The following is a 26,991-nucleotide window of genomic DNA, read 5'->3' on the forward strand; positions in this document are numbered from 1 at the left end:
AGGCAGGAACAGAGGTGGGGAAGGAAGGTGATATAAAGGTAGTCCAGAGGTGAATGTGGGGGGGAAAGGACAAAGATGCCTGGTTAGAAATTGTGAACTGCAACCAGTCAAAAATTCTGTGGTATTTATTGAATACCTACTGAGTGCTAAGCACTGGAGTTGGGCGAGGGCAACAGAGACAGATGTGTTCTCTGCCTCCAAGGAGTTTAAACTCTTAACGGGGGGCTGGGAGGAGATGGGCAGAAATTCAAAACAAATATGGATACATAAATCCTGAGGGTAGGAATGAAATATATAAGTGCCCAACTCTCTGTTAGCTGGAGGAAGCCTCTTGTCACCTGGGTGGATGTGTCTTCCGCCAGGCCTACTCCAAAACCTTAGGTGAGGAGGCCAGTTGATGACAGAATATGCTCCCCAGTGTCGATATTGCAACCTTTGGGGAAATAATTTAGGATTACCTGGCATGAACCCATCAATCTACTATGCAGAAAATTCAGCCAAGGGACAGAAGAAATGCCATTTGCAGGCTTAACCAATGTCTCCGGCCCATCACGTCTCTGACTCGAGGGAAAACAGGTGATGGTGATTCTCTTTGGATTCGAAATGAAGTGTCTAATGTCCCGAACTTTCCCCTCTTCACCCCCAGCTTTCTCTCTTGTGACCTGTTATCACCTTCAAGGACCCATTTAGAACCTCTTGTCCTACGTTCTGCATACGTTTCCGGGAAAACAGAGTCTGTGCGTGGCCAGATCTTCCCCAGTGTGCGAGTTCATTGCATTTAAATTGTTTTTCTCCCCACCTAGTTTGTCGACTGCCAGCAGTTTGTAAGTTTTGCATGACATTTTGTGAAACAAGTAGAGCCGAAAGGATCGGAGTCCTTTAAGGGGATGTGCCGCAGAGAGAAATTCTTGTTTCCGGCACCCTTTTGGCAAGTAATTTTCAGAGTACCGTCATGTTAGGGCAGTGATACCTATTCATCGCGTTACCCTGCCGTAGAGTTTCTCAGCCCATCCAAATTCACCCCTTAACGACGATCCAAACCACTGCTGGTTTTCATCTTTCTTTTGTTTGGTCCTTGGAGAAGGAGAGGAAATGAAAGGAAAAAAATGTCTCTGGGGGCCAGAGTCGGAGAAGAAGGTGCGGCTGGACTTCACAGAAGAAGGCTGTAGAACTTCAGAGGGAAACCTGGAAGAAGATTGATTTGATAGGTTGAGGCCCAGAGACTGAGAGGTAGTCAGAAAAGGAGAAGCAATCCAGTGGACAGTGTTTGCTTACGGAGTTGTTAATAATCATTTACAGTAACTGCGTAATTTTGGTGCTCAATAAATGACTGCTGGAACAACAAACCTCTTCAGGGTGCCTCAGTAATGGGAAACAAATCATTTGCAGGAGGCTAAAGGCAGCCTAGCTTTTATTTCCAAACAGTTCTGCCCAGGGGCCAATTTTAATATTGACTGTATTTAGACTCTTGCCTTTGTATTCCGGTCAAGACTCTAAACTCCTAAGGGGCATAGAAGGGGTTAGGCTTGAAGGCCCAGCTCTCTCCCCTACCCCCAAAGAGAAGAAACCAAACATTCAAGTTTTTCCCAATGCCAGACGTAGATAGTTTAAAATCTTCGTTAACGTAGTTACCGCCTCATTGCGTCGCTGAATCAGAACTAAAAGCCAGCACCAGAATTTAGAGGCAAGCGGTGTCAGTGGCTTTGACTCCCATCTTTTGACCTTTAAAACTATCTGGCGTTCCTCCCGTTTTAATAATAATAATAATAATAATAATGTTGGTATTTGTTAAGCGCTTACTATGTGCAGAGCACTGTTCTAAGCGCTGGGGTAGACACAGGGGAATCAGGCTGTCCCACTTGGAGCTCACAGCCTTCATCCCCATTTTACAGATGAGGGAACTGAGGCCCAGAGAAGTGAAGTGACTTGCCCACAGTCACACAGCTGACAAGTGGCAGAGCTGGGATTCGAACTCATGACCTCGGACTCCAAAGCCCAGGCTCTTTCCATAGAGCCACGCTGCTCAGTTTTCCCCAGCACTGCCGTCGTCCTGCGTTCTTTTACACGATCCGCAGACCTCTCAATCCACTGTATTCCGATTGTAATTATGCAGCAGGGTCAACTGTGACCTCCCCCTCCTTCCCCCCACCCCCTTAAAGAGACACAAGTAACCAGCCCGGGGTAATGTAGGAATTTGTGTCTCTGAATTCCTTGAGACGCCCCAGCCTCCAAAGTGGCCAAGACAAGCTGCCAGAGCTTCAGGAAACCGAGCACCTTGGATCCGAGCATCTCCTGCTCTGTCTCTTCCACCTCTGGTTGGGAGAGGCACTGGAGGGAAATGGGTGTTGGACCTGTTGTGCGCCAGGGGTGCTGGCCGTCCCCCTCGGGGGACGGAGGGGCGGGGGCAAGGGTGGTCTAGTCCATTTGGCAGTAAACCGGAAGCTCGCTGTGGGCCGGGAATGTCGATGTTTATTGTCGTGTCGTACTTTCCCAAGCGCTTCGTGAGAACCAGCGTGGCTCAGTGGAAAGAGCCCGGGCTTTGGGAGTCCGAAGTCATGGCTTCGAATCCCGGCTCTGCCACCTGGCAGCTGTGTGACTGTGGGCGAGTCACTTCTCTGTGCCTCAGTTACCTCATCTGGCAAATGGGGATTAACTGTGAGCCTCACGTGGGACAACCTGATTACCCTGTATCTACCCCAGCGCTTAGAACAGTGCTCTGCGCATAGTAAACGCTTAACAAATACCAACATTATTATTATTATTATTACAGTGCTCTGCACACAGTAAGCGCTCCATAAATACGACAAGGAATTGAATGAATGGAAGGAGTTATCAAGGGAGCTTTAGGGTCCATGTGGCCGACTTCCCTGGCCTCTCCACTCTCTAAACTGATGGACTATGCTCTCCCAAGCGCCTTAAGTTAATAATAATAATAATAATAATAATGTTGGTATTTGTTAAGCGCTTACTATGTGCCAAGCACTGTTCTAAGTGCTGGGGTAGACACAGGGGAATCAGGTTGTCCCACGTGGGGCTCACAGTCTTAATCCCCATTTTACAGATGAGGTAACTGAGGCACAGAGGAGTTAAGTGACTTGCCCCAAGTCACACAGCTGACAAGTGGCCGAGCCGGCATTTGAACCCATGAACTCTGACTCCAAAGCCCGTGCTCTTTCCACTGAGCCATAATAATAATAATAATGTTGGTATTTGTTAAGCGCTTACTATGTGCCGAGCACTGTTCTAAGCGCTGGGGTAGACACGGGAATCAGGTTGTCCCACGTGGGGCTCACAGTCTTAATCCCCATTTTACAGACGAGGTAACTGAGGCACCGAGAAGTTAAGTGACTTGCCCCAAGTCACACAGCTGACAAGTGGCCGAGCTGGGATTCGAACCCATGACCTCTGACTCCAAAGCCCGTGCTCTTTCCACTGAGCCACGCTGCTTCTCTAGTTGAGTGCTGTGCACATAGTAAACGCTCAATAATCAATCAATCCTATTTATTAAGCACTTACCCTGTCCAAAGCACCGTACCAAGAGCTTGGGGGAGTCTAATATAGCAATATCACAGTTGGTAGACGTTCCTCCCTCCACCCCCACCTCAAGCTGCTTGATCTGCGCTACCTCCTTGGACAGTGGGAGTACTGTGGGGGGCTGGAAGTCGGGGTAAATTGCTGTTTCTCCCGGTGCCCATGCAAGTGGGAGAAGATGTCGATGGGAAGCTGCCATAGAACATGCTCTCGTTGAAGTTTTTGCGGTAGATTTTCTCTTTTAATCCTCCCTCTGGGACTGAAGTGATCAAGTACGGAAGATAGAGCGTAAACATAATTAGCTGTCAGTCCATCGATGATATTTATTGAGCACTTACGGTGTGCAGAGGGCTGTACTAAGCTCTTGGGAAAGTACAATACCGGTAGACGTGTTCCCGGTGTATCTGAAATGCGGGGTACTATTTCTGGTCCATCATGCTTTGTGAGAGACTAAATACTGGGCCGGACGAACCGTCGATTTGATTTGGAATGGCAATTATTTAAGTTCTTTTCAAAAGCGGTTTCTTAGCTCTGCCACTTGTCAGCTGTGTGACTGTGGGCAAGTCGCTTAACTTCTCTGTGCCTCAGTTACCTCATCTGTAAAATGGGGATTAAGACTGTGAGCCCCACGTGGGACAACCTGATTCCCCTGTGTTTACCCCAGCGCTTAGAACAATGCTCTGCACATAGTAAGCGCTTAACAAATACCAACATTATTATTATTATTATTATGCAGCGTCTAAGCGCCACTTTGTGGTAGTTGCCAGGAATTCATTGACAGTGGGGCCGGGCCCCGATGGGAAAGAGTATTGAAGAGCATAAACACGAGTCGGTCATGGGGTGAGCTTTAAGGTGTGAATTCATTTGGGGACTGAATATTCACACACCCAGAATCCGGCCTGGTAACTTACCCAGTATTGTCGATTCTTTGGGGGCATCTGCACACCATCAGCATAATAATAGTGATGGCATTTAGCGCCTACTATCTTGCCAAGCACCATGTTATGTTTCAGCCTAGACACAAGGTAATCAGACCAGGCACATTTCCTGTCCCATGCAGGACTCAGGTTCAAAGATGGAGGGAGAACAGGTGTTTTTATTTCTATTTTATAGGTGAGGAAAAGGGCACAGAGTGGTTAAAACTATTAGAAGTGACCTTGTAGATTGTGTACTTTGGTGCTGGGTAAACTTTCTGAGTTTGGTCTACCACTTTGGACCGGAGCACCCCAAGAGCGTGTCTGGGCTCTGGAATTTACTCAGCACGTTTGGCTGCCGAGTGAAATCCATCGTGGTCGGGAGACGACTTTATGACGACATGGCTGGTCGGATCAGAGCTGAGTGTAAAACAAGGGACACACAGTAGTCAGTCAACCAGCCAGTCCTATTTATTGAGCACTAACTGTGTATGGAGAGTGGATTAGGTGCTTCGGGGAGTAAAACTTAACCGAATTGGTAGACACGTTCCCTGCCCACAATGAGTTTACAGTCTAGAGGTCTTGCCCACAATGAGTTTACAGTCTAGAGGTTCTGATCCTATTCATTTTACTGGTGAGAGACAGCCTTTTTGTGTGCACAGTGTGGCTGGGACTATACATGCTTTATAATTTTATGTACTTTACACCCTCCACCCCCCCCCCCCAACCTCACTTTTTCTCTTCCATTAATTTCATATCACTGGTGTCGTCTTAGACTATGAAGGACAGCACTCTTCTCTGTCTCTCTCCCTCTCACTCCTGTCCTTGTCTTTTTCAGCAGTCCTTCCTCTTGTAAAGTCAGTCGTGTCGGTGGTCCAGAAGGGGCTGAGCATTGGTATGGATTAATCGTGGGTAATTGTATCGGCTGAAGGATCACTTAACCGATTCCACAGATCTGTCAGGAATCAGGAGCCGGAGGTGGGGAGAGGCAGGGAAAAAGACAAGGGGATGGCGGTCCTGTCACCCGCTGCGACTCTTAACTTGCTATGAGGCGGCTATGGTTTTGCCGACTACCTCCAGAGCAGGCTTGGAGACCGCAAGAAACCACCGTAGCTGAGACTGCAATTGCTTGTATTCCATCATTCGATACCCAAGGCCACAGAGAAGCAGTTGAGGGCCTCTATTTATTGTCCAGTCTTGGTTTCAGTCAGTCAGTCATTGGTATTTGAGTGTTTTTTGCATGAAGTGCACTCTGTTGAGCACCTGGAAGAATACAGAGTTGATAGACATGATCCCTTCCCCCAAGGAGTTTGCAGTCCCGATGAGGAGGTAGACATTAAAATAAATTTCAGAAAGGGGAAATGGAAGAGTATAAAAATATGTACATGAGTGGAGTGGGGCCGGGTGAGCCAGTCAGTTGTATTTATTGAGCACTTACTATGTGCAGAGTACTGTACTAAATTCTTAGAATACAATACAGTAGAATTAGTAGATAGGTTCCTTGCCCATAATGAGCTTGGCGTCTAGAGGATGAATAGGATACGAATGTGAGGGATGAATATCAAGTGCTTTAAAGGGTTGAGATCTAAGGGTCACAGGTGTTGCAGAAGGGAATGCCAATAGAGGAAATGAGGGACCTATTCAGGGAAGGCCTCTTGGAGGAGATGTGATTTTAGTGTGATTTAGTTCATCCATATCCAGAGCCCTCAAAACTGAGATTTAGATATTTTTAAGTTTTGGTTTGTCGCTGACGACCAATACCCCAAATTCAGCAAGGTTGCGTTAGTACTGCATTCAGGAAGCTGTGATGATGGAAAAGCAGCTTGGCCTAGTGGATAGAGCACAGGCCTGGGAGTCAGAAGGATCTGGGTTCTAGTTCCAGCTCCGCCATTTGCTCTGTGACCTTAGGCAAGTCACTTAAATTCCCTGTGCCTCAGTTACCTTATTGGTGAAATGGGGATTAAGCCTGAGCCCTGGGTGGAGCAGGGACCATGTCCAACTGATTACCTTGTATCTACCTCAGCTCTTGGAAGAGTTTCTGGCACACAGTAAGCGCTTAACAAATACCATTAAAAAAGACAAACAAATCCCACTAGATTAGTAATTTATGACTCACTCATTCAGTTATTTATTGAGCACTTGCCGTGTGCGAAGCACTGTTCAAAGCGCTTGGGAGAGTACAACAACAGACACATTCCCTGCCCACAATGAGCTCACATTCTGGAGGAGGAGACAGACATTAATGTACAAAAATTAAGTATATTACAGATAATATACAGATAATGTGCTCCGAGGATGGGAGGGAGGATGAATGAAGGAGCAAATAAGAGCGAGGCAGAAAGGATTGGGAAAAGAGGAGAGGAGGGCTTAGGGAATGTTTCTTGGAGGAGGTGTGCCTTCAGTAAGGCTTTGAAGTGGGGGTTATTGGATATATTATGATATTTGGCTACACTGGAAGGCAGTATTACCATAGAAATCTTTGCCATTCCAATATTCTATGGCAAAATAAAAGCTAAAATAAACGCTGAAATTGTATCAGATTTTAAATGTATATGCATCTACACTTTCAACCTATAAATTGCTCCCCAAATTCAATCCTTTATGCTTCCCAAATCAAGGCCCTGTAAATTAGCTGTGGTATATTTGGCAGAGGGGAAAGTAGAGTAAAAACATGATATTAAAGCTATTTATACATCTCTTCTTCTTCTTGCGTGTAGGCCATCCCTAAGCTTGCTGTCTTGGGACAGTGTCCAGATGGGGATATATTAAAAAAAATTGGGGCAGAAGTCACCACAAGCGTCTCAGAGCAGCTGTGACAGGGTTAAGGAGACTCGGCAGGAAAATCTGGACAGGGAAAGACATCTACTTCTGGGATCTTCGGGATATTTACTCCTCCATCCTGCCTGATGGCAGAGGATCAAAGCTGGCAGCGTGTTTTATTACATGGGAAGTTAGCTTGCCTCTTGGTGGAATTTTCCTTTTTGCCCGAGAACCGCCTGGAAACTTTAAGGCCCATTTCCTTTGCCCGCTATGTGGCACACATCACGTCCGGAAGGGGCAGAGAAGAGAGTCCGGAATCACGCCTGGCTCCTCCTAAAGCCGTACATTTTTGACGATGGGGGCGCGGTGAGCAAGAATGTCTCGGGGATGCGGTCGCAGGCCAGAGGAGAGCAGGTTTGCTGGGACGATTAAGCCTGTTTTCTCTGCTGGCAGTGGAGAGGCACAGAGATTATTAGAACAGCTGGGCTGGCAGTAAACTGGATTTATTATTTTTTTTTCTGAACCTACAACATTGGCAGGCCACTCCGTTTTCATCAGCATGGGTAAAGTTCTGGTGGTTATGATTTCACCCAAGTTGTCTTAAAGGCAAACCTTCGACTTGTTTAAACTAGCGTAGAGTATATCAGCGACCGCCTTGCCAACCGAAAAATCTCAACTAACCAGAGTCCCTCCTTTAGGGGAGGGAAGGGTGAATATCTTGGGAGAATCATTTGAACTGTGAGTCATTGTGAGAACCAAGTACATTTTGATATGACTGCCATTTGGAATCTGCACCTCTTGCCGTTCTGGGTTTCCTTGACCTTTCTACACAACCCAAGGTGGTGTAACGAACTGTCTCATCTGTAGCTTAGGAGCTGGTCTGCATCTGGGCAGCGAATGTCTCTCTCTGTTGCTGACTTGAACTTTCCAAGCGCTGAGTACGGTGCTCTGCGCACGGTAAGTGCTCAATAAATACGATGGAATGAATGTAACAACCTGACCGGAGCCCAACTCGGGCCTGAACTGGCCCACGATAACCTCCCTGCGGCCCGGGATTGGTTGAAATTGGAAGGAGATCGGGGCCTCGTTTCTGAGGAGCCGTGCCACTCCTGTGTGGCATTCTGTAGGTATCTGGGATATCAGTCGATCAGTTGTATTTAATGAGCACTTACTATGTGCAAAGCACTGAATTAAGCTCTTGGGAGAGTACGGTATAACAATATAACGGACACATTCCCTGCCACAGTGAGCTTACAGTCTAGGGGGGAGGCGGACATTAATATAAATAAGTTATATGTAGTTCTGGCCTTCTTGGGGCCTTCCATGTTTGCGTGAGTTTATTAACCATTGGCTTTAAAGCAGTCTCTCACCTTGCCCCATCCTAACTCACCTTGCTCTTCTCCGGATACAATCCAGCCCGCAGACTTTACTTCTCGAATGCTAAACTTCTCGCTGCGCCTCAATCTCGCCTGTCTTGCCGCCGACCCCTCGCCCACGTCCTGCCTCTGTCCTGGAACGCCCTCCCTCCTCAAATCCGACGGACAGTTGCTCTCTCCCCCCCTTCAAAGCCTTATTGAAGACGCATCTCGGCCAAGAGATCTTGCCTGACTAAGCCCCCGTTTCCTCTTCATCTACTCTCTTCTGCATCGCCCTGACTTGCTCCCTCTGTTCTTCCTCCCTCCCAACCCCACAGAACTCATGTACTTGTCTTTAATTTGGTTTTTTATATTAGCGTCTGTCTCTCCCCTCTAGACTGTAAGCTGGTTGTGGGCAGGGAACATGTGCTTAGTACAGTACTCGGAACACAGCACTCAGTAAATTTGATTGAATGAATAAATGAATTAACCCGTCCTTATCTGTAATTTATTCCACTGTCTGTCTCTCACTAGACTGTCAGCTCCTGTGGGCAGGGATTTTGTCTACTAACTCTTATTGTACTCTGCCAAGCACTGAGTCCCGGCTCCGCCAGTTGTCTGCTGTGTGACCTCGGGCAAGTCACTTAACTTCTCTGTGCCTCAGTTACCTCATCTGTAAAATGGGCATTAAAACCGTGAGCCCCACGAGGGATAACCTGATCACCCTATATCCACCCCAACGCTTAGAACAGTGCTTGGCACATGATAAGTGCTTAACAAATCCCACAATTATTATTATTATTATTACTCTTCTTACAGTGCTCTGCACACAGTTAGGACTCAGTAAACACCATTGATTTGTTGATTAATCCCAGTTGCTAGCTGCTGCGATGCTCCTCTTTTTCTCTCTTTCTCTTTCTCCCACCTTCAAAGGCTCATTTCAAACCTTGCTGGCCTTTGAAGGATCTGACCCACAGCCTCAGTAACTGTGCAAAGCTTTACCTCAGGGTTTCCATCTGAAAAATCGGAAGGACCGATATGATGATAAAAATGAAAGGACTTGGAGGTCTTTGGAGCAAAGGTTCCCAGATAGACTCAAAGAACAGGTCACAAACCTCACCTGGGAGTCAGAAGGACATGGGTTCTAATCCCGGGTCCGCCACATGTCTGCTGTGTGATCCTGGGCAAGTCACTTCACTTCTCCGTGCCTCCGTTTCCTCACCTGTAAAATGGGGATTAAGGGTGTGAGCCCCAGGTGGGACAGGGACTGGATCCAACTTGAGTAACTTTTATCCAATCGCTTAGATCAGCGCTTGGCACATAGTAAACCCTTAACAAGTACCATAATAATAATTATTATTATTACTATTTTATTATTATTGTCCATTAGCTGGCAGGGAGCTGGGACTCCAGGTGAACTCATTGCTCTCAGGTCAGAGCCTCTGCCAGTGCACTTTGGCTAGGAGGTGGGGTCTGAATTAGGATACCCTTCCCACCCTTGCTTCTGTTTGCGTTTCGAAGCCACTGGCATATCAAATTGAGTTCTTCTCCAGTTTTATCTGCCCCTATTGAAATATTTTCGTCAACCAAGGCTTTTTAAAAATCAGAGTATAAGCCTTCCTCTTACTGCCTTAAAAACATTTTTGTGCCATCCCCACTGACTTCGGTTTTGTTCCAGTGAAGCTTTATTCAAGTTAGTTTTTTGATTTCATGAAAAATAACATTTTGTTGCCCAAACGATCGATTCTGCAGCATTCGGAATGGTAGGACATTTAAGCCAGTTGGTCTTTTTAAAATTCAAAACAAGTGGGATAGAAAAGGTTCTTCGTAGCTTTCTTTAGGGTTTTTATCAAATAGAATGAGGAATTAGATGCCCTTGTGTTCAGATACGTTATTTGTGTTTTGAGATTCATAGCCATAATATTCTTAAAGGTTTGCAAGGAATTTCCTTGAATTTCCCTGGTGAGTTTGGTTTGTTTTCCGGAGAACTTTCAATGCTCTTTGCTCTTGATAATCTCTCTTTGTTAATACTCCGTTAGGCATGGATGATGAGCTAATGGAGAAGGATCGCTAGTCATACCGGTAAAAAAACAGTCATGAGAAACGTTCAAAGGATCTAGAGTTTTAAAGGCTCAGATGGAAAGCCTGTGTGGAGGATTTGATGATGGTAGTGTTTGTTGAGCACTTACTATGTGCCAGGCATTGTACTAAACACTGAGGTGGGTACGGGCAAATCAGGTTGGCCACAGACCATTATAGCACGGGTGGTTTGAGAAGGGCCACTCACATTCTTCCCCCATCCCCACCACCACCTCAGGGGCACAGATTGCAGCCCCAAGCAATGCGGCCTAATGGATAGAGCACGGGCGTGGGAGTCAGAAGGACCTGGGTTCTATTTCCGCCCCCGCCGCTTCTCTGCCGTGTGACCTTGGGGGTGTCGCTTCACCTCTCTGGGCTCTAGTTGCCCCATCTGTAATATGGGGGTTAAGACTGTGAGCCCCAACTGGGACAGGGACTGTATCCAACCTGATTACCCGGTATCTACCCCAGCAGTTAAAACAGTGTTAGGCACATAGTAAGCACTTACAAACACCATTATTATTATTACTAATAGCGAGCCATTAGAAGGGCCGGGGTGTCACTTGACCGGGAGCACCCAAGCCCTTTCACTTCCAGCCGAAATGACTGCGGCCTAGTGCCAACGCCGCCACGACTTGCAATTGAGTTCATAAAATCGGGACCTTCTTTTTCTGAGCGGCGAAGGAGTCACTTAGCCTGTGTCATACTTCATTGTGTGGGACAAACTCTAATGAAAAGGTGTCCCAAACTGACAGACCCGGACGGTTGCCTGTTTTAGAACAGATCCCTCATTGGACCTGGATTTTGCAAGAGAGAGCATAGTACAGTAAAAGCTATTTGGAATTCACATTGCGAATCAACTGCAATCGTGTAGTTTGTGTGGGTGAAGTATACACCTGATCCCACAGTCGCTCCTGACAAAGTGTGTGATGTTTTAGAGGGAGATTGGGGTAAGTACAGTTCGAGGATGAGGGGCAGAGTTATAAGGGAGTTGAGAGTTTTCTAGAATTTTGTGGGAATCTGCCCAAGAATGCTTTTGAAGACTTGCTTCAGTTAGGACCACAGGATCACATGGCTACACTTCCTAATTCATTAGTTTAGTTCAGGCAACCACTTTGCAGCTGTTTTAAAGTTCATGCTATTGTTTACTAGAAACAGTGATGTTTTTCCGCAGTTGCAGATTGAATAAAATAGCTACTCGCTGAAGCGGTTATGGAGAAAATGTCAAGAGAATGTCTCAGAAAGTGCCTACCCATTGACTCAAGTTTTTTGTGTTCCACAACCCTCTTTGCATTTCACCAGGTGACAGAAACTATACTTTCTCAATCGTTTTCAAACCATCTCCTCTCTAATTCCTTCCTGTTGAGGTAATGGTTGACATCACTTGAATTTTTTTTTTAACATCTTTTCTGTGCTGCCGGAGGAATATCTGTATATACACTGCACTAATAGTCTCGTAGCCTTCCTCTGAGTTAACATTTGGATTGAGATGCGTGTCTTTGGTGCTTTCTTAATGGATTTACTAACTGTAAATATCTTTCAGGTCCTTTGATAAAGATGTGAGAGAAAATTGTCTTTGAAATTTCAAAAAAAAAAAAAATCTGGCTGCTCGAAATACATATCTGTTTTAAATGACATCCTACAGATGAGTGGTAATACTGTGGTGGGAGAAGAGAAACCAGAGAGAATATGTCCTGCTCGTGGTACATTTTTTAGGTGGTAATTAACTTTTCTACCCAAAGTTTGTCATTAAGCTGGGGGGCACCTGATCGTCAACAGATTATCCTGTGAGTCAGTTTATGGAAACAAAAATGTATTTCTGGTGGTTTCAGTTATACCTGCAGTTAAGTTCATTTTGATTTTCAATTTTGTTTTACCTTCCATCCAATACTGAACATTTTCAAGAGATCAAAACAAAAACTGGATTCAAAGTAGAAACGTTCTGAGCAAAAGTTGTTCGCCAGCTCTCACCGGCAGGGTTGTGTCCTCCTCTTCTAGTACTGGTGGCGGTCAGAACTGTCACTTAGGGTCAAGTTACAGGAAGGACCGCCCACAGACTTCTCTCAGATTTCTGGTCTTTGTTCTCTGAGCTCAGTCTGCTCAGCCACTTCTGCACCTGAACTTAAATTATTTTTGATTTTTCCCATCAAAGGATGTTGCGCTTCTTATTTTTTTTTCAATCTGTCCTGTCCTCCCCTTCAAACCATGGCTGGTAATAAAGTCATATTTATTCAGCGCCTCTTAGACCGAGCACTGTATTAAACACTTGGACGAGTGCGATAGAGCTAGAAGACACAGTCCCTGTCCTCAGAGAGTTTTCGGGAGAGACGGACTACGTGTATCTAGCAAACTGCTAAATCAGGCCAGGTCTCTCCAAGCAGCTGATTCTGGATAAATAGGCCCCGCTGTAAAGAACCGATCCTAAGCCTTTTATTTTCTGTGGAGAGACTGTTGGATTGACTTCTGATGAAATGAGGTTTTATTGCCATCGATAAGGAGAGGACTTCTTTTTCCCAGTATCAGATTGAACAGGAAACTTCTTGTACTAGGTAGTCTACTGATGGCTTTCTTTAAAAAAGGGAAAGAAAAGTGAGTTCCAGAGAGGAGAGATCATCATAATCGTCGCCATCGTCAGTTATTGCTCATTAAGGACGTGATCACTATACCGGATTTTTTAGCGAGCTTTTGCAGAATGTAGAGAAGACACGATTTTGCTTGGAAAAATAATAGAAAGCTCAAACATTTTAGTAAATCTAAGCCGCCGTTGCCCTCTGTCCTCATCCTCTTTCACAAAAGGATTAATCTTTTCTCCTGGGCCTCAAGAGTATCAAGGAGATCTGTCTGGAAAAGAACGTTTCATACAGTGGAAAAAGGAGTGGCAGATTTTGGCTTGCACCCTTGCAAGGAACACCCCATCCCTTTGTTTTCTAAAATGTGACACTGAGTCTTTGTTCGCACTGTAGATTATTAGTTCTGTTAAGGATACTCACTCGATCTTCTAACTGTAAAATGTTTTGTGAACCCCAGAGGAATCACATTTTAAGCCTAAAAATGCAACAAAATGGCGACTGTCTTCTCTACAATCAGCCTCCCTCAGAGGCTGTAGGGATAGGAGGATTTAGAGGAAGAAAATGTATCCAGATTTCAACAATTATTTAGGTGCAAATTTTGGCAAACTGATAACCTTACAGGTGCACAGAGTTAAGAATTGAAATCTACTTTACATGTAGTTTCTTTGGATGTCATGTTTAACCCACACTTTTGTGAGGTGAAGTTCTTTTGGTGGGTATTGACTGCAGACATAACAGCAAAGAGAGTGCCTGAATTCCCACGGGTTATACTTCTTAAGAAGAGCCTTTTTCTCCATGGAGAGATTAGCTCCTTTTGGGCAGGGAATGTCTTTACCATCTCTCTTATACTGTATTCTTCTGAGCGCTTAGTACAGTGCTCTGCACACCGTGAACACCCAATAAATACCATCGATTGATTACCCAGGTTTTAGGGTATTCTTCCTTGAATTCAAAGTTACTCCTTCAGACGGGTAGGGATGATATCGCTGGGGAGTTGTAAAACAATCGCATCCTTGCATGTATAATTTCTGCGGAATCTTACTCGGAAAAATAGTCAAGACCATTTAAATTGGAGATGGATTTATTACTATTACCATTTTCTTTTTGTGTCTCTTATGAGCAGCTGCTTTTTTGCCGTACGATGAGGATTTCGTTATGGTAGGAAAATATTCCTGTTCTCTTGACCAATTCATTATGGGCAGGACTGATTATTTAATTCGGTCATGGCACAAGCATTCATCGTTTTTAGTGGAGCATATTTATGGAGTAGAACAGGGAGTTGGAGTGGAGTGCCATCATGGATTCCTTGAACTCTACCGAGGCTAACCCTCGGTAAAAATCCATGTAACTACACCAGAAGGCTTATCTCAGTTATCAAAAGAAGCACAATTGTATATGTGCCTATGTATTCACGTCGAATCCCGGCTCTGCCACTTGTCAGCTGTGTGTGACTGTGGGCAAGTCACTTAACTTCTCTGTGCCTCAGTTATCTCGTCTGTAAAATGGGGATTAACTGTGAGCCTCACGTGGGACACCCTGATTACCCTGTATCTACCCCAGTGCTTAGAACAGTGCTCTGCATATAGTAAGCGCTTAAGAAATGCCAACATTATTATTATTTTTATCCATGAATACACAGGTTCTGTTAAAGTGTAGATAAAATTAAAGGAAAGTTAATGGATACGAATCACATATCAAGAGGCAGAAAATATCTTTATTGGCTGTCAGTAAGTCCGTCACTATTCGTGGTGTGCCTGTCGTGGGTGGAGGCCGACGGGTGCTTCAGAGGAAATACAGGAGTGAGGTTTTTTCCTCAGAGATCTTTCAGTCTAATGGGTGCCTGAGTAAGGGTTTGTAAAGCTGCAGTGTAATAATCCTCTATACTTTGCTTTTCATAAACTCTGTTTATGATTTCCAAAATAGGCTAGCCTGAAAGTTCCAAACGTTACAGGATCTTTGGGTGGAAATCTTGGCCGAACGCCAAAGTAGGGGTTTAAATATGGACTTCTCTGCTCTCCACCAATTGTCGGTAGCAACTAACGTCCACTTCTGTAAGTGGCTGCTTGTCTTGCCGACGTGTGCAAAACATGTTGGTTTTCATGTGGATAAGTGTCAGAAATCATTGTAGAATTAAATACGTTATTTTGATGAACGGACATTCAGAAGCTTTAAACAGTCTGATGCAAAATTTACAATGACCGGGTAGTTTTCCGCCAACCTTAAGGAAGCATTCCCGGTGAGGGTCGGACTTGCTGGTGTGTGCTAACCTAAACCGGCTAGTCAGGCAGTCGTATTTACTGAGAGCTTTCTGTGTGCGGAGCACTCTGCTAAGCGCTTGGTAGCAAGCGAGTCCGAAGCAAGCCACCCTCAAGGCTAAATGGCAGAGGATGCCAGACCAAGATAACTTTCGGCTCTAACGGAAGTGATGTCGTCATCCATTAGGGAGCGTACCCTTTAACCTTCGATGTGTGATCCGGAATTAGTTTTTCCTAAAGGTGTGGGGACAGAATTTTCCAGAAGAACCAAGAGAAGATCCATGAAATGTCTGTAGTTCCATAGTCTCACTCGCAGATTTCTTCTGAAATAACAGCTTTAATTTTTATAGGCCGGTTAGCCGCCTTGGCCGGCTCTGCGATATGGTACTCGCCGTTTGGTAGGGCAAAAGCGAAAACAAAAAAGTGTCGCCCCTCCATCATTCCCTCCTCCTTCCCCACCTCTCCCACCCCAGTCATTTTGATAAACCTTCTTTGGTGAGAAGACGCTTGAAATAGAAAGTATCGTCGTACTTCCATGTTCTTCCAGCTCCTCATTTTGAATTCTTGAGCCATATCCCTTTCACTTTAGCTATCACTGTAGCCTTCCTTTCTGGTGACTATCATATCTGCTTGAATAATATCTGAAGAGAGGCACAAGAGGTGGAATGTGAGACAGAATGGCCAGTGTCAACTCCATCTAGATAAAGAGCGAAACACTACCTTCTTTCTCTCCTAATTCAGTGTGAGGAGAAAGAATGCACTCAGCACATGCTTGATGGCTTGGAGTGCTAACAAGAAATTAGATGAACGACAGAGGCATTTGTTTTCGTTCTTTTCGGAAGGAAAGTGAGGAAAAGATCTTCAGTCGAAAGATGGGTTAGAGTTTACTCCGTGACCGATGAGCCTGGCGACTTCTTTCTTGGAAAATCTAAGCTTATTTCTTTAAAGTAGTTAGTTGCTTCTTCACGAAGAAAGAGCAAGAACATAAGCGTCTTTGTGGAATACATGCCGTTCGACCAGTGGTCTTCCACCTTCACAAACAAGCGTTTTCGGAGGGGGGAGGTTTTGTTTTGTTGGGTTTTGTTGTTGTTTTTTTTTTTGTGGGGAGTGGGAGGGCTATACCTACAACCATCATCGGATGCTTCTGAGGTCGACAAGGGAGGGCCAATTTAAAGTCAGAAGGTGGGGGAAGTCCGTGTCCTCCCCATTTCATTCGCCGCGGGCTACTTCCCTGGAGTGAGGACTGGCGGACAGTTTTTGCTTGAGCGAGGAAACAAATTTGTCCCATCTGGCCCTTTCTTATCTTGGATAAAGCCCGTCCGCCAGTCCGTCCCTCCCTAGACCTGGCAGAGGAAGAGCAGTTACTTTGTAATACAGTAAGAGCTCTCTCTAGTTTGTTTTTAATCCTTTCTTGTTTCTTTCTATTTTTTTTTTGATGTCATATTGGATATTTTTGCTGCTGTTCATATTTTTTATATGTTAGTAATTTTGACGGCTTTTGGATAATTCCACTCTAGAGGGAGAACTTGGTGGGCGGTCCTTCCTGTGACACGACCCTTGAGTGACAGTTCTGTTTGATTGCCTCCAGTACTGTGAGGAAAGGACACGACTCTATGGTGAGGACTGATGGACATACATTATCTGAGAAAAGAAACTACCAGGTAAGACCAATTTATTTTCCCCCAGTGGTCATTTAGCTGTATACAATAATTTAGTTGTACAATGAATTACTGAAGTCAGTAATTGGGACACCCACTGTGTTTTGTAACTGTGAAGCGAAGAATTTACATGCCATATTTGACAATTGTAACCAAAAATGTGCCCACTTTGCTTGCAATATGGAGTCTGTTCACTTTGTTTCCAGTTCCCGCACACTGTTTATAATTTCCTTTGAAAAAGCACCATTTTGGGCCCCGATTGTAGAGTGTGTACTGAGCGGTGATTGATTTCCTCCATGTAACTTTGTAAGATAACCTGGATTCTTAGGTTCAATTCTGGGTACTACGGTAGCAGAGAAATGATGAAGAAGGCAAACAAGAAACAGAAGCAAGAGGTATTGGGTGAGGATCAGGATATCTGGGCTCTGCTTTTTGTCTCTGTCTCCGACTTCCCGTCCCCGAAGCTCTTGACACCTGTTTCCCCATCCCTAAAAGGTTGATGATTCGGGCCTCATCCCTAGAATGTTGTGAGTATGAATAAAATAGTTGCTATAAACTACCCCGAGCTCCTTGGAGAATAGCATGGTATATAACCTCGATTCTTCAATTATAATGTGTGTATCTAAGATATAATTGGATTGATTTAGAAAGAAAGCTTAAAACATCTGCATAGATTGCCAGATGCCACGTAAATAATGCCCATACATTATTAAAGGTTTTAAGATGGAAAGAGAGGAATTATTTAAGTGGATTCACAGAGTTACCGAGAGTCGGAAGATTATGGCTAAGAAAAGTGCAATTCTGGGCCCCGTGGGTCCTCGTGAACAAATTGGGCCCGTTCAGTGGAAGGCAAATGGCTTGGAAGGACACCCTCACCATCACTAAAGGCTTTTACTGAATGCCGACGGGTAGGTGCTTTAAATTGTAAAATGAGGGAATCAGTAACTGAAGCCCCTGCTAGCCGTCTCCCCGGGAGGAAGTTTGTCAGGCAGTGTGCCAGTTTAGCCTTGAAATTCATTCACACGCGCCGCCCCCCTTCCTTGCCCTTTCCACAGCGGAAGTGGAGGCAAGAGTTAATCAGTGGTATTTCAATCACTGGCATTTACTGAGGGCTTACTATTTGCGGAGCACTTTGCTAAGCGCTGGGGAAAGTACCTTACAAAAGAGTTAGGCACATTCCCTGCCCATAGCGAGCTTACAGAGTGGGGGGGAGACGGACATTAACATAAATAAGCAATGTACATTATATAATTTAAAGTTATGTACTAAATGCTTTGGAGTGGAGGGTTTGGTGAATACCGAATGCCCAAAAGTCCAAGTGCACAGAAGGGAGAGGGACCTCTAAGAGATTTCAGGATAAGTAACACATGTTGAATTCCTGCTCCCATTATCAATCCTTTTCTAAATTTGGTTATTTTGGCAGTTGGGTGCCGAGAGACCCCAGGGGTTCTTGCAGATCTCAATATGGAAGCTGTTTTCCTACCCCCGTTCCCATCACTTGAGTCTTTTATTAAAAAAAAAAAAAAAAAAAAAAAAGAAAAGATTGACTTCTTTACGTAGAGTTGATAACACATTGTTCAAAGATTCTCCGAATCCCTATTTCCTACCAGGTAGCCTCTTGGGTGTCACTTGGGGATCCTTATCCTCTTGATTGGGGTTGCACTGGCTGAAAACAGTCCCCTCTTTTTTTTTCCCTCCCTCATAAAATTCCCAGTATGGACTGTGTCTGAAATTGCGGCTATGGCCAGTGAACTGCTCAGGTAAATTTTGAGGAGTATGCCAGTCTCAAAAACTCTCAAATATCTTTGGGTTGTAGTACAGACACAGTTACTCTCCGGAAGTGGGTAAATGAACGCTGCCTCCCGGCTCTTGCTCCCAGATACTTTCGAGATTCGTTCACTGTAAGGCTCGAAGGCTGTGCCGGTCGAAAGTTCAGTCAATCAGTCATTGAATCAGTGGTATGTATTGAGCGTTTACTTTGTGCTGAGCACTGTACTCTGCAGATGGGCGACTACAGTACAGTTGGTAGGAACAATCCCTGCCCTCAAGGAAGCAATTTCAGGCGAGATCAGACTTTGCCTTCCCTCGAGGTCAAGCTGCTGTCTTTCCTCCTGGTTAGTCCTGGGTCCTTATAGAGAAATTTGGATTCTCTTCAGTGATGTCAGGAAAAAGGGAATAGAGCTTGGCTGGGGAGGTGGAAGAGTGACCTGAGCGACACGGCCCCTTCCCATCCTTCCAGTTTCTAATCGGAGGAGAAGCAGTGTGCCCTAGTGGATAGAGCATAGGCCGAGGAGTCAGAAGGTCCTGGGTTCTGATCCCAGCTCTGCCACTTATCTTCTCTGTGACCTTGGACAAGTCACTTCACTTCTCTGAGCCTCATTTCCCTCATCTGGAAAATGGGGATTGATTGTGAGCCCCTTGGGAGACCGGGACTGTGTCCAAGCTGATTTGCTTATATCCATCCCAGCATTTAGTACAGTACTTGGCATGTACCAAGTGCTTAACAAATACCACAGTTACTATTATTATTATTGTGCCTCAGACCTCCCGTGGACAGTGAGATGAGGGTGTCCTAGGGAGGGGCATATCCTGTCTTCTGTCCTTTTGGTCCTGAAATGACTCCCCGCCTGCCTTGTTTTCCTCTCTTCTCGACTTAAGAAGCCCTAGAATGGTTTCTGACTTCTGGTTTTATTCTTGGGCTTTCACGGCCCGGGGGAAAGCGTCTGGACCTGGCAGCGCTTCTATGGGAAACCCAAGAGGGATTCGGCCGGGCAGTTTAAAACGTTGATTTAAGCGTCTCCTTTCTGGGAAACCCTACCTTCTCCCACTGCCCTTCTTCCCTGATGCTCCAGGGGAGAAGGAAGGGGAAGGGCTGGGTGAAAAGGCCCAACTTCTCTCCCTGTGCTTCTCTTAGCTGTAGCACTAATCCTTTTACTATCCCTTCTTAATAACAACAGTATTATTTTTGTGGCGTTTAAGTACTTACTGTGTGCCAGGTACTGTACCTGGAGTAGATCGGATTGGACGCAGGCCCTGGCCCACATGGAGCTCCCAGTCTCAATCCCCATTTTCGCGATGAGGTCACGGAGGCATAGAGAAGTGAAGCGACTTGTCCGAGGTCACGCAGCAGACAGGTGGCGGAGCCGGGATTAGAACTCAGGTCCTCCTGACTCCCAGGCCCCTGCTCTATCCACTAGGCCAGGCTGCTTCCCTTCTCGCTTGGCTCCCCCACAGCTCGGTCGCGCGCCCTTTAGGCGGCAGCCTGTGGTGGGCAGAGAGGAGGGAGAGGGGTCTTTGCGGGCCTGGAGACCCTCTCCCCGCGAGGGAGGAGGATGTCACTCCGCTGGACTCCCAGCCTCACTTCCAAGTCGATGGGGAGGTGAGGCCAGGGGAGAGGATAACGCATAGCTCGCAGACGTGTCCGGTATTGCACTCCCACTGCACGCCGAGCCGAGTGTTGGGAAAACGTGCTGCTGCCTCGTGTGCACGGAAAATATCCGCCGCCCCTTTCCCTCCCAAACTGCGTAATAATACAGTGCAAACATGAATTCCTCCCCCCGCCCCCGGCCATTCAGGCAGCTAGTTCTCCTAAGGAGAGTAAAAAAGGATCTGCTAGGTGTTTACTGCTTGCTGACCTCTGGGAAGTAGAAGATGCCTGTCGCACCCGGGTCCAGACTCTCCTCTCCCCACGGATCCTAACCGAGAGATGAATGGCCTTCCGCGTTGCAAATGCCGAAGGGACTGAGCTTTCAGGATCCTTTTCCAACCGGAGAAACACCAAGACAGAGTTAGGAAGAGGCAAAATGCCGCTGCTGAATGAAAACTGAAAATGGGGCATAGGTGAGCGGGAAGGGCAAAGCGGAACATAAAACCGAGCGAAGCAAAGACTTTCCCCGTTTAATTCTTCTTCTCCCAATTCGTATCCTCCCAGCTCCCACCTCAGCACATTGGCACCCAGGTTCAGAAGCCCCCATAGCTCATCTGGACACACGAGGCCGTACTTCCACATCTCCATCTCCGGTCTCTTCTTCCGCGTAGCTGTAATTTACTTTGTTTCCCTCTATCCCACTAGATAGTAAGCTTCTGGAGGGCAGGGATTGTGTAGTCTCCCAAGAGCTCTTGCGCACAGCAGGATTTGTTGATGGGTTCTTTGGGAAAGGAGCAGTAAATTCCTGTGACTTCTTTCCCCTACCCCACCCCCGACCCGAAGAAACCACAATATGGAAGGTTGGGTAGCCCAGGCAGGCGGTCAACGAGCCACCCGGACACCCGAGTATGTTGCCGCATCTGGCCAAGGGTGAGACCACCTCCGAACCCGGGGATCTTGAAACCCCTTTTGGCTCAGCTTATCAACTGGGGTGATTCCAACAGGAGGGTAGAGGTTACAGTCTTGATGATAGGAATTCTGTCACCTTGTTGGATGAGAAGGTAGAGAGCCGGGAGAAAAGGCGACTGGACGAATTAGGCCGGAAACGGACGGTTAGCGTAACTACAGGGAATTGCGGCGGGTTGATGAAAAAGGAAGAGCGATAAGAAGACAGACTGTGGTCTTGGGGTAAGGCGTAACTGTTAGTTCGGGCCAGCGCTTCTGATTCAAAGTCCACCACCTCCAAGACATATATTGAAATGCAAATTTTGCAATTGCGAACAGCCAGAGAAAGGGAGAGCGTGGATACCAGGGGAGGGGAGGGGGGGGTATGTGTGTGTGTGTCCGCTCGTGCTCTCGGACGCATGCGTGTGTTCTTGGAAGTATGTATGTGTGTTGTGTTTTAGGGACTGTGATGGTCTTCCCTTTGTTCCCAGTATGTCCTGGCTCTTCGCTGGTCCAGGGAATATTGTTTAGACAGAAGGTGTTGGGAACCGGTGTGGGAGAAGCAGCGTGACGTAGCGGCCTGGGTTCCAATCCCAGCTCCGCCACTTGTATGCCACGTGACCGTGGGCAAGTCACTTGACTTCTCTGTTCCGCGGTTACCACATTGGTAATACGGGGATTAAGACCGTGAGCCCCGTGTGGGACGTGGACTGAGTCCAACCTGATTAGCTTGGATCTACCCCAGCGCTTAGTAAGTGCCTGGCACGTAATAAGTGCTTAACAGATATCATTAAAAAAACCAAACCCTAAGATTGCCCTCCCATTTTGAAAAGGGGGAAGGTTAAAGTTAGTTCCTTTTCCCTCCATCCCCACGAAGATTTTAGGTTTCAGGGAAGATTTAGGAAAATGATCTAGTACGGGAAGCCTTCTCTCTTTTAAGAGGTTTAAAATGTAAGAAAACAGGCAAATGAAATGATTGCACAGAAGGAAAGAAGCAGCAAAATTCACATTTAGGTGTTTCTTACAACTTTTAGTGGTAACGGAAGTAGAAGTAGTAGTAGTAATAATAATAATTACGGTGTTGGTTAAGCACTTACTGTGTGCCAAGCACTGGGGTGGATACAGGGCAGTCAGGTTGTCAGTTCACAGTCCTAATCCCCGTTTTACAGATGAGGTGACTAAGGCCCACAGAAGTTAAGTGACTTGCCCAAGGTCACACAGCAGACGAGTGGCGGAGGTGGGAGTAGAAGTAGTTGGTGGTATGTATTGAGCACTTACTATTTGCAGAGCACCGTACTAACCATTCGGGTGAGTACAGTATAACAGAGTCGGTAGATTTGTTCCCTGCCCGTAACGAGACTACATTTACTGAGTACTTGTTGAGTGCGGTGCCCTCAGTTAAGTTGGATCAATCAATTGTATTTATCGTGCCTTTACTGTGAGCAGAGCACTGAAATAAGCGCTTGGGAGAGTCCAGTACAGCAGAATTAGTGGACTCATTCATTCATTCATTCTATCCTATTTGTTGAGTGCTTACTGGGGGCAGAGCCCCGTAGTAAGCGGTTGGGAGAGTCCAGTACAACAGAATTAGTGGACTCATTCACTCTGTCGTATTTATTGAGCGCTCACTGTGTGCAGAGCACTGTATCAAGCGCTTGGAAAGTACAATGCAGCCGCAGAGAGAGACAATCCCGGCCCACAGCGGTCTCACAGTCTTCCCTGCCCATAACGAGCTTCCAGTCTAAAGGGGGAGGCAGACATTAATATGAACAAATGATTTATAATATATAATTTAAAGATCCGTTGAAAAGAGGTTCCTCTCTCTTGGGGGGAGCAGATAAAAAATATTTACAAATAAGCCTTTGTCTTGCGTTCACTTCAGTGCGATAGATTTTCAACCTAACCAAACAATCCACGCATGTGTCAGTTTCCAGCCACCCCATAACGCTACGGCCAAATCGGAATTACAGCCGTGTGGTTGGGCATCAGGAGAATCCATCGCATTGTGATGGAGCTGAAGTTACCCTCTCCACCCTCAGCTAAGATTTGGGGAATAAGATGTTTTGCATCAGTCGTAAAGAAAGCAGGTCAAATTTGTACAGCTGACGGAAGAAGACCCCGATGGAAAAGAGGAGTTCAGAAGTGTGAAGGGCTGTTCAGGAGGAGTCGGTCTGCCGTAAGCTACTTTACGACGACAAGAAGGCCGTTGAAAAACTACTCTCCCAGTCTGCAGAATAAGCTTCTACTTTTGCAGCCTTCCGCAAGGATCCCCGATCCTAAGAGAAGCGCCCTGGCTTAGTGGCAAGAACACGGGTTTGGGAGTCAGAGGACGTGGGTTCTATTCCCGGATCCGCCACTCGTCTGCTGGGTGACCTTGGGCAAGTCACTGATCTCCCCAGTGCCTCAGTTACCCCATCTGTAAAATGCGGATTAAGACTGTGAGCCCCACGTGGGACAACCTGATTACCTTGGGTCTACCCCAGTGTTTAGGACAACGCTTGGCTCGTAGTAAGCGCTTAACCAATATTTTATCATTACTATTATTGTTATCACTACATTTAATGTTGCGATGGGATGCTCTGAAATTATTTTACCGGATTAAACAATAGCTAAGGGCCGCTCACTGTAACCGTATAAGGTACGGGAAAGAATTCAATATTCCCTTTCCAGAAGTTTTGGGAGTCGATCCCAATTTGTAACATATAAACTTCCGGGAAACCCGTGTTACATCCCCGTCTTCAAAGAACACATCACGATCGTTTCGGGAGGGCTGCCCGTAGTTAAAATTCCGGCTTGTGGCTTTTGCCCGAGTCATACGCCTTCTCTGCCTCTTACTTTTCCCATGTGGCGTTTGCCGAATTTACACCGAACCCTCTTTACGGATTTTAATGCCAAATGTAGCCAGATTGGGTTTCGAACCCCATCCGATCCTGCCGTCGTAATGGGAACCGGAAGAGCGGTTTTGTCGTCGACGGTAGAAATTCCGGATTCGTATTTTCCAGAGTGCTCTGGCATCCCGGGTTGACCTTCTTATTCACAGTAGTCCCGATTTTGGATAAATGCTTTTGGGAAAAACCTCGGGAAAGCTGGAGGGTGAGGTGGTATAGAACGCTAGCGTAAGTGGGAAGAAAAAGCAGGGTCAAATAGCGTAGCGAGTCTCCCCGGTTGTCACTTTTAATTGGTTTCATTAAAATAGAGTGTTAAGCGGAGGACAGGTTCCCATAGGAAATAACGTGAAGTATAGTAACACGTTCCCACAGTCCAAAAATGAAAGTAGATGTAATCGCATTTCAATAAAGATAAAAACTAAATCATTCAGAATTCCACAAATTCAGATTGGCTATGTTCCTGAGCATATTTGTGGTGATTAAGTTTTTACTGCGTACATTTCTTCCCCGAGTACTTTTTACCGGTGATTACGGGGATCATTTTTCTTCCTTGTGTGAGGCACTACGTGAAGGGGACCTCTTTATCTTGGAGCACTCTCTTTCTGGGCTTCTGGGAAGGAGCCGGGTTCATCCGCCCGCCGCCCCCTGCCCAATCTGGCCCGTTTTTCTCGCACCGCATTTTGCAGATCCGCCTTTCCGCCAACCAAGCCGCTACCAGGCTGGCACGAGCTCTGGATTTGCCCGTGCTTAGATTGTTGCAGAAGCCCTCCCTTCGGCTTCTTGCCCCTCCAGAACATGCAACCTGCGCACAGATCACCCTCCTCATCTCGAAGCGTCGCCGGGTCACGTCTCTCCTCAGAACCTGTCATTGGCTCCCCAGATCTCTCCGCATCGCACGACAGGGCCTCACAATCAGTTTTCACCATCTGGCCCCGCTTTACCTATCTGTTCTCTTCTCTGCCTCTTTCACACCTCGTGGTCTTCTTTGCTCCCAAGCCAGCCATGTAGCTGAACCTCTCACCGGCCTGTGTTGCCTCCGTCCTCTCGTTCATGGTGTTACCTCGGCTTGGAATTAGACCCCAGGGCTTCCCACACTGAAATCCTTCCAAAAATCCCACCTTGTCCAACAGGCTTCCCCACTTGCATTCATTCAGTCGTATTTGTTAAGCGCTTACTGGGTGCAGAGCACTGTACTGAGCGCTTGGGAAAGAACAGTACAACAATAAACGCTGACAGTCCCTGTCCACAATGCTCTCACAGTCTAGGGAGGGGAGAGAGACGTCGATACGAATAAATACCGTGAGCCATACGTCCCCCTCAACCAACTCTAGCACTACAGAGCTTAGTCAAACCTCCTTCTCGCGAAGGTATGTAAGCAGCGTGGCTCAGTGGAAAGAGCACGGGCTTTGGGGTCACAGATCACGGGTTCGAATCCCGGCTCGGCCACTTGTCAGCTGTGTGATTTTGGGCAAGTCACTTAACTCCTCGGTGCCTCAGTGACCTCATCTGTAAAATGGGGATTAAGACTGTGAGCCCCACGCGGGGCAACCTGATTCCCGCGTCTACCCCAGCGCTTAGAATAGTGCTCGGCACATAGTAAGCGCTTGACAGATACCAACGTTATTATTATTATTAATATTACTTAACATATTGGTTTTTGACCTCTTTGGCTGTAGATATTTTTATGTTTGTCTCCCCTTTGCGGGTGTAAATTCCTTGTGGGCAGGGAACATATATCACAATTCTGTATTTCCCCAGGGCCTAGTTGAGTGCACCATACCAAGTGGGTGCTCAATAAATGCTTTCCCTCCTTCCCTTCCTTCCCCTCCGTCCAAGCCGGGCAGTTGCTTGTTCTCCCTCCCAGTAGACCTTCATGTTAAGAATAGCTTACTTCCTGGTCCAGTGAGAAAATGGAAAAGAAGTTGGCCAGTTTGAACAAGCCGTTCATTTTGGATATAAACTCAAATTAGGGCAGAGAAGTAGGCAGTTGCTCCAGATGTGGATAGTCATTCCCCCCCCCCCCCCCGCCCCAAGGAGTCTCCTGTTCCGGTATGTAGCTTCATCCCTAACCAAAATCTCAGTCTCACTTTCTCTTCTGTCCACCCTCGGGAAAGGATCAAGTTCCCACTCCCTCCTCTCTGTTGAAACCAAGTTTGCGCTCTCTGATGTCTTCCTTTCCTCCAGCCCTTCCTGCTGCTCACTCCCCTGGACCATTTTGCAGGGAATCCTGCCTGCCCCCCCCCCCCCCCCCCCCCCCCGGGTCCCCTAGATGGATTAAAACTTTTTATATGTCACATCGCAACTCGCCTCCGTCCTTTCTAGGCCCGGAAGTTTCCTGCTCAATGGCCGTTGGTGGGGACACGCGTTCACAGTGCTCAGTGCACCACTTCCAGAGCGGGTAGCAAAGAGATTTCTGCTGCATACGTTTTGGGCACAGTGACAGCGATGACTAGAAAGCCGGGTTTTCCGTCATCCCGCCGTAAAGCCCGAAGCCAAAAGCTCCGGGATAGCTTTCTTTTATTTATTTTTATGGTATTTCTTAAGCGCTTACTATGGGTCAGACTTTGTTCTAAGCTCCCGTTACCTCCAGAGCAAACAGAGAGAGCCCCGGTCAGATGCCTCCCAACCTCAGGACTCTCCAGAGCCCGGGGCCTTTTCGAAAAGGGAAG

General features: G+C 46.5%; 1 protein-coding gene across 6 annotated transcripts in view; it reads left to right on the forward strand.

The window, feature by feature from the left end:
- The window catches only part of CNOT2 (CCR4-NOT transcription complex subunit 2), a 119,644-nt gene that overhangs the window by 14,296 nt on the left and 78,357 nt on the right, over window positions 1-26,991 (forward strand). For 3 of the 6 annotated variants that reach the window (XM_007666304.2, XM_029078596.1, XM_029078595.2), the window contains exon 2: window positions 17,053-17,125. The exons of 1 other annotated variant lie outside the window; for it this stretch is intronic. In XM_007666304.2, coding sequence (XP_007664494.1) covers window positions 17,053-17,125 — 73 coding nt within the window. Of the gene's footprint in view, window positions 1-16,981; window positions 17,126-26,991 lie in introns of all 6 variants that reach the window. 2 more of the 6 variants (XM_007666307.3, XM_029078594.2) reach the window with 1 other exon arrangement.

This window comes from Ornithorhynchus anatinus, chromosome 14 (assembly GCF_004115215.2).
Source record: "Ornithorhynchus anatinus isolate Pmale09 chromosome 14, mOrnAna1.pri.v4, whole genome shotgun sequence".
NCBI lineage: Eukaryota > Metazoa > Chordata > Mammalia > Monotremata > Ornithorhynchidae > Ornithorhynchus > Ornithorhynchus anatinus.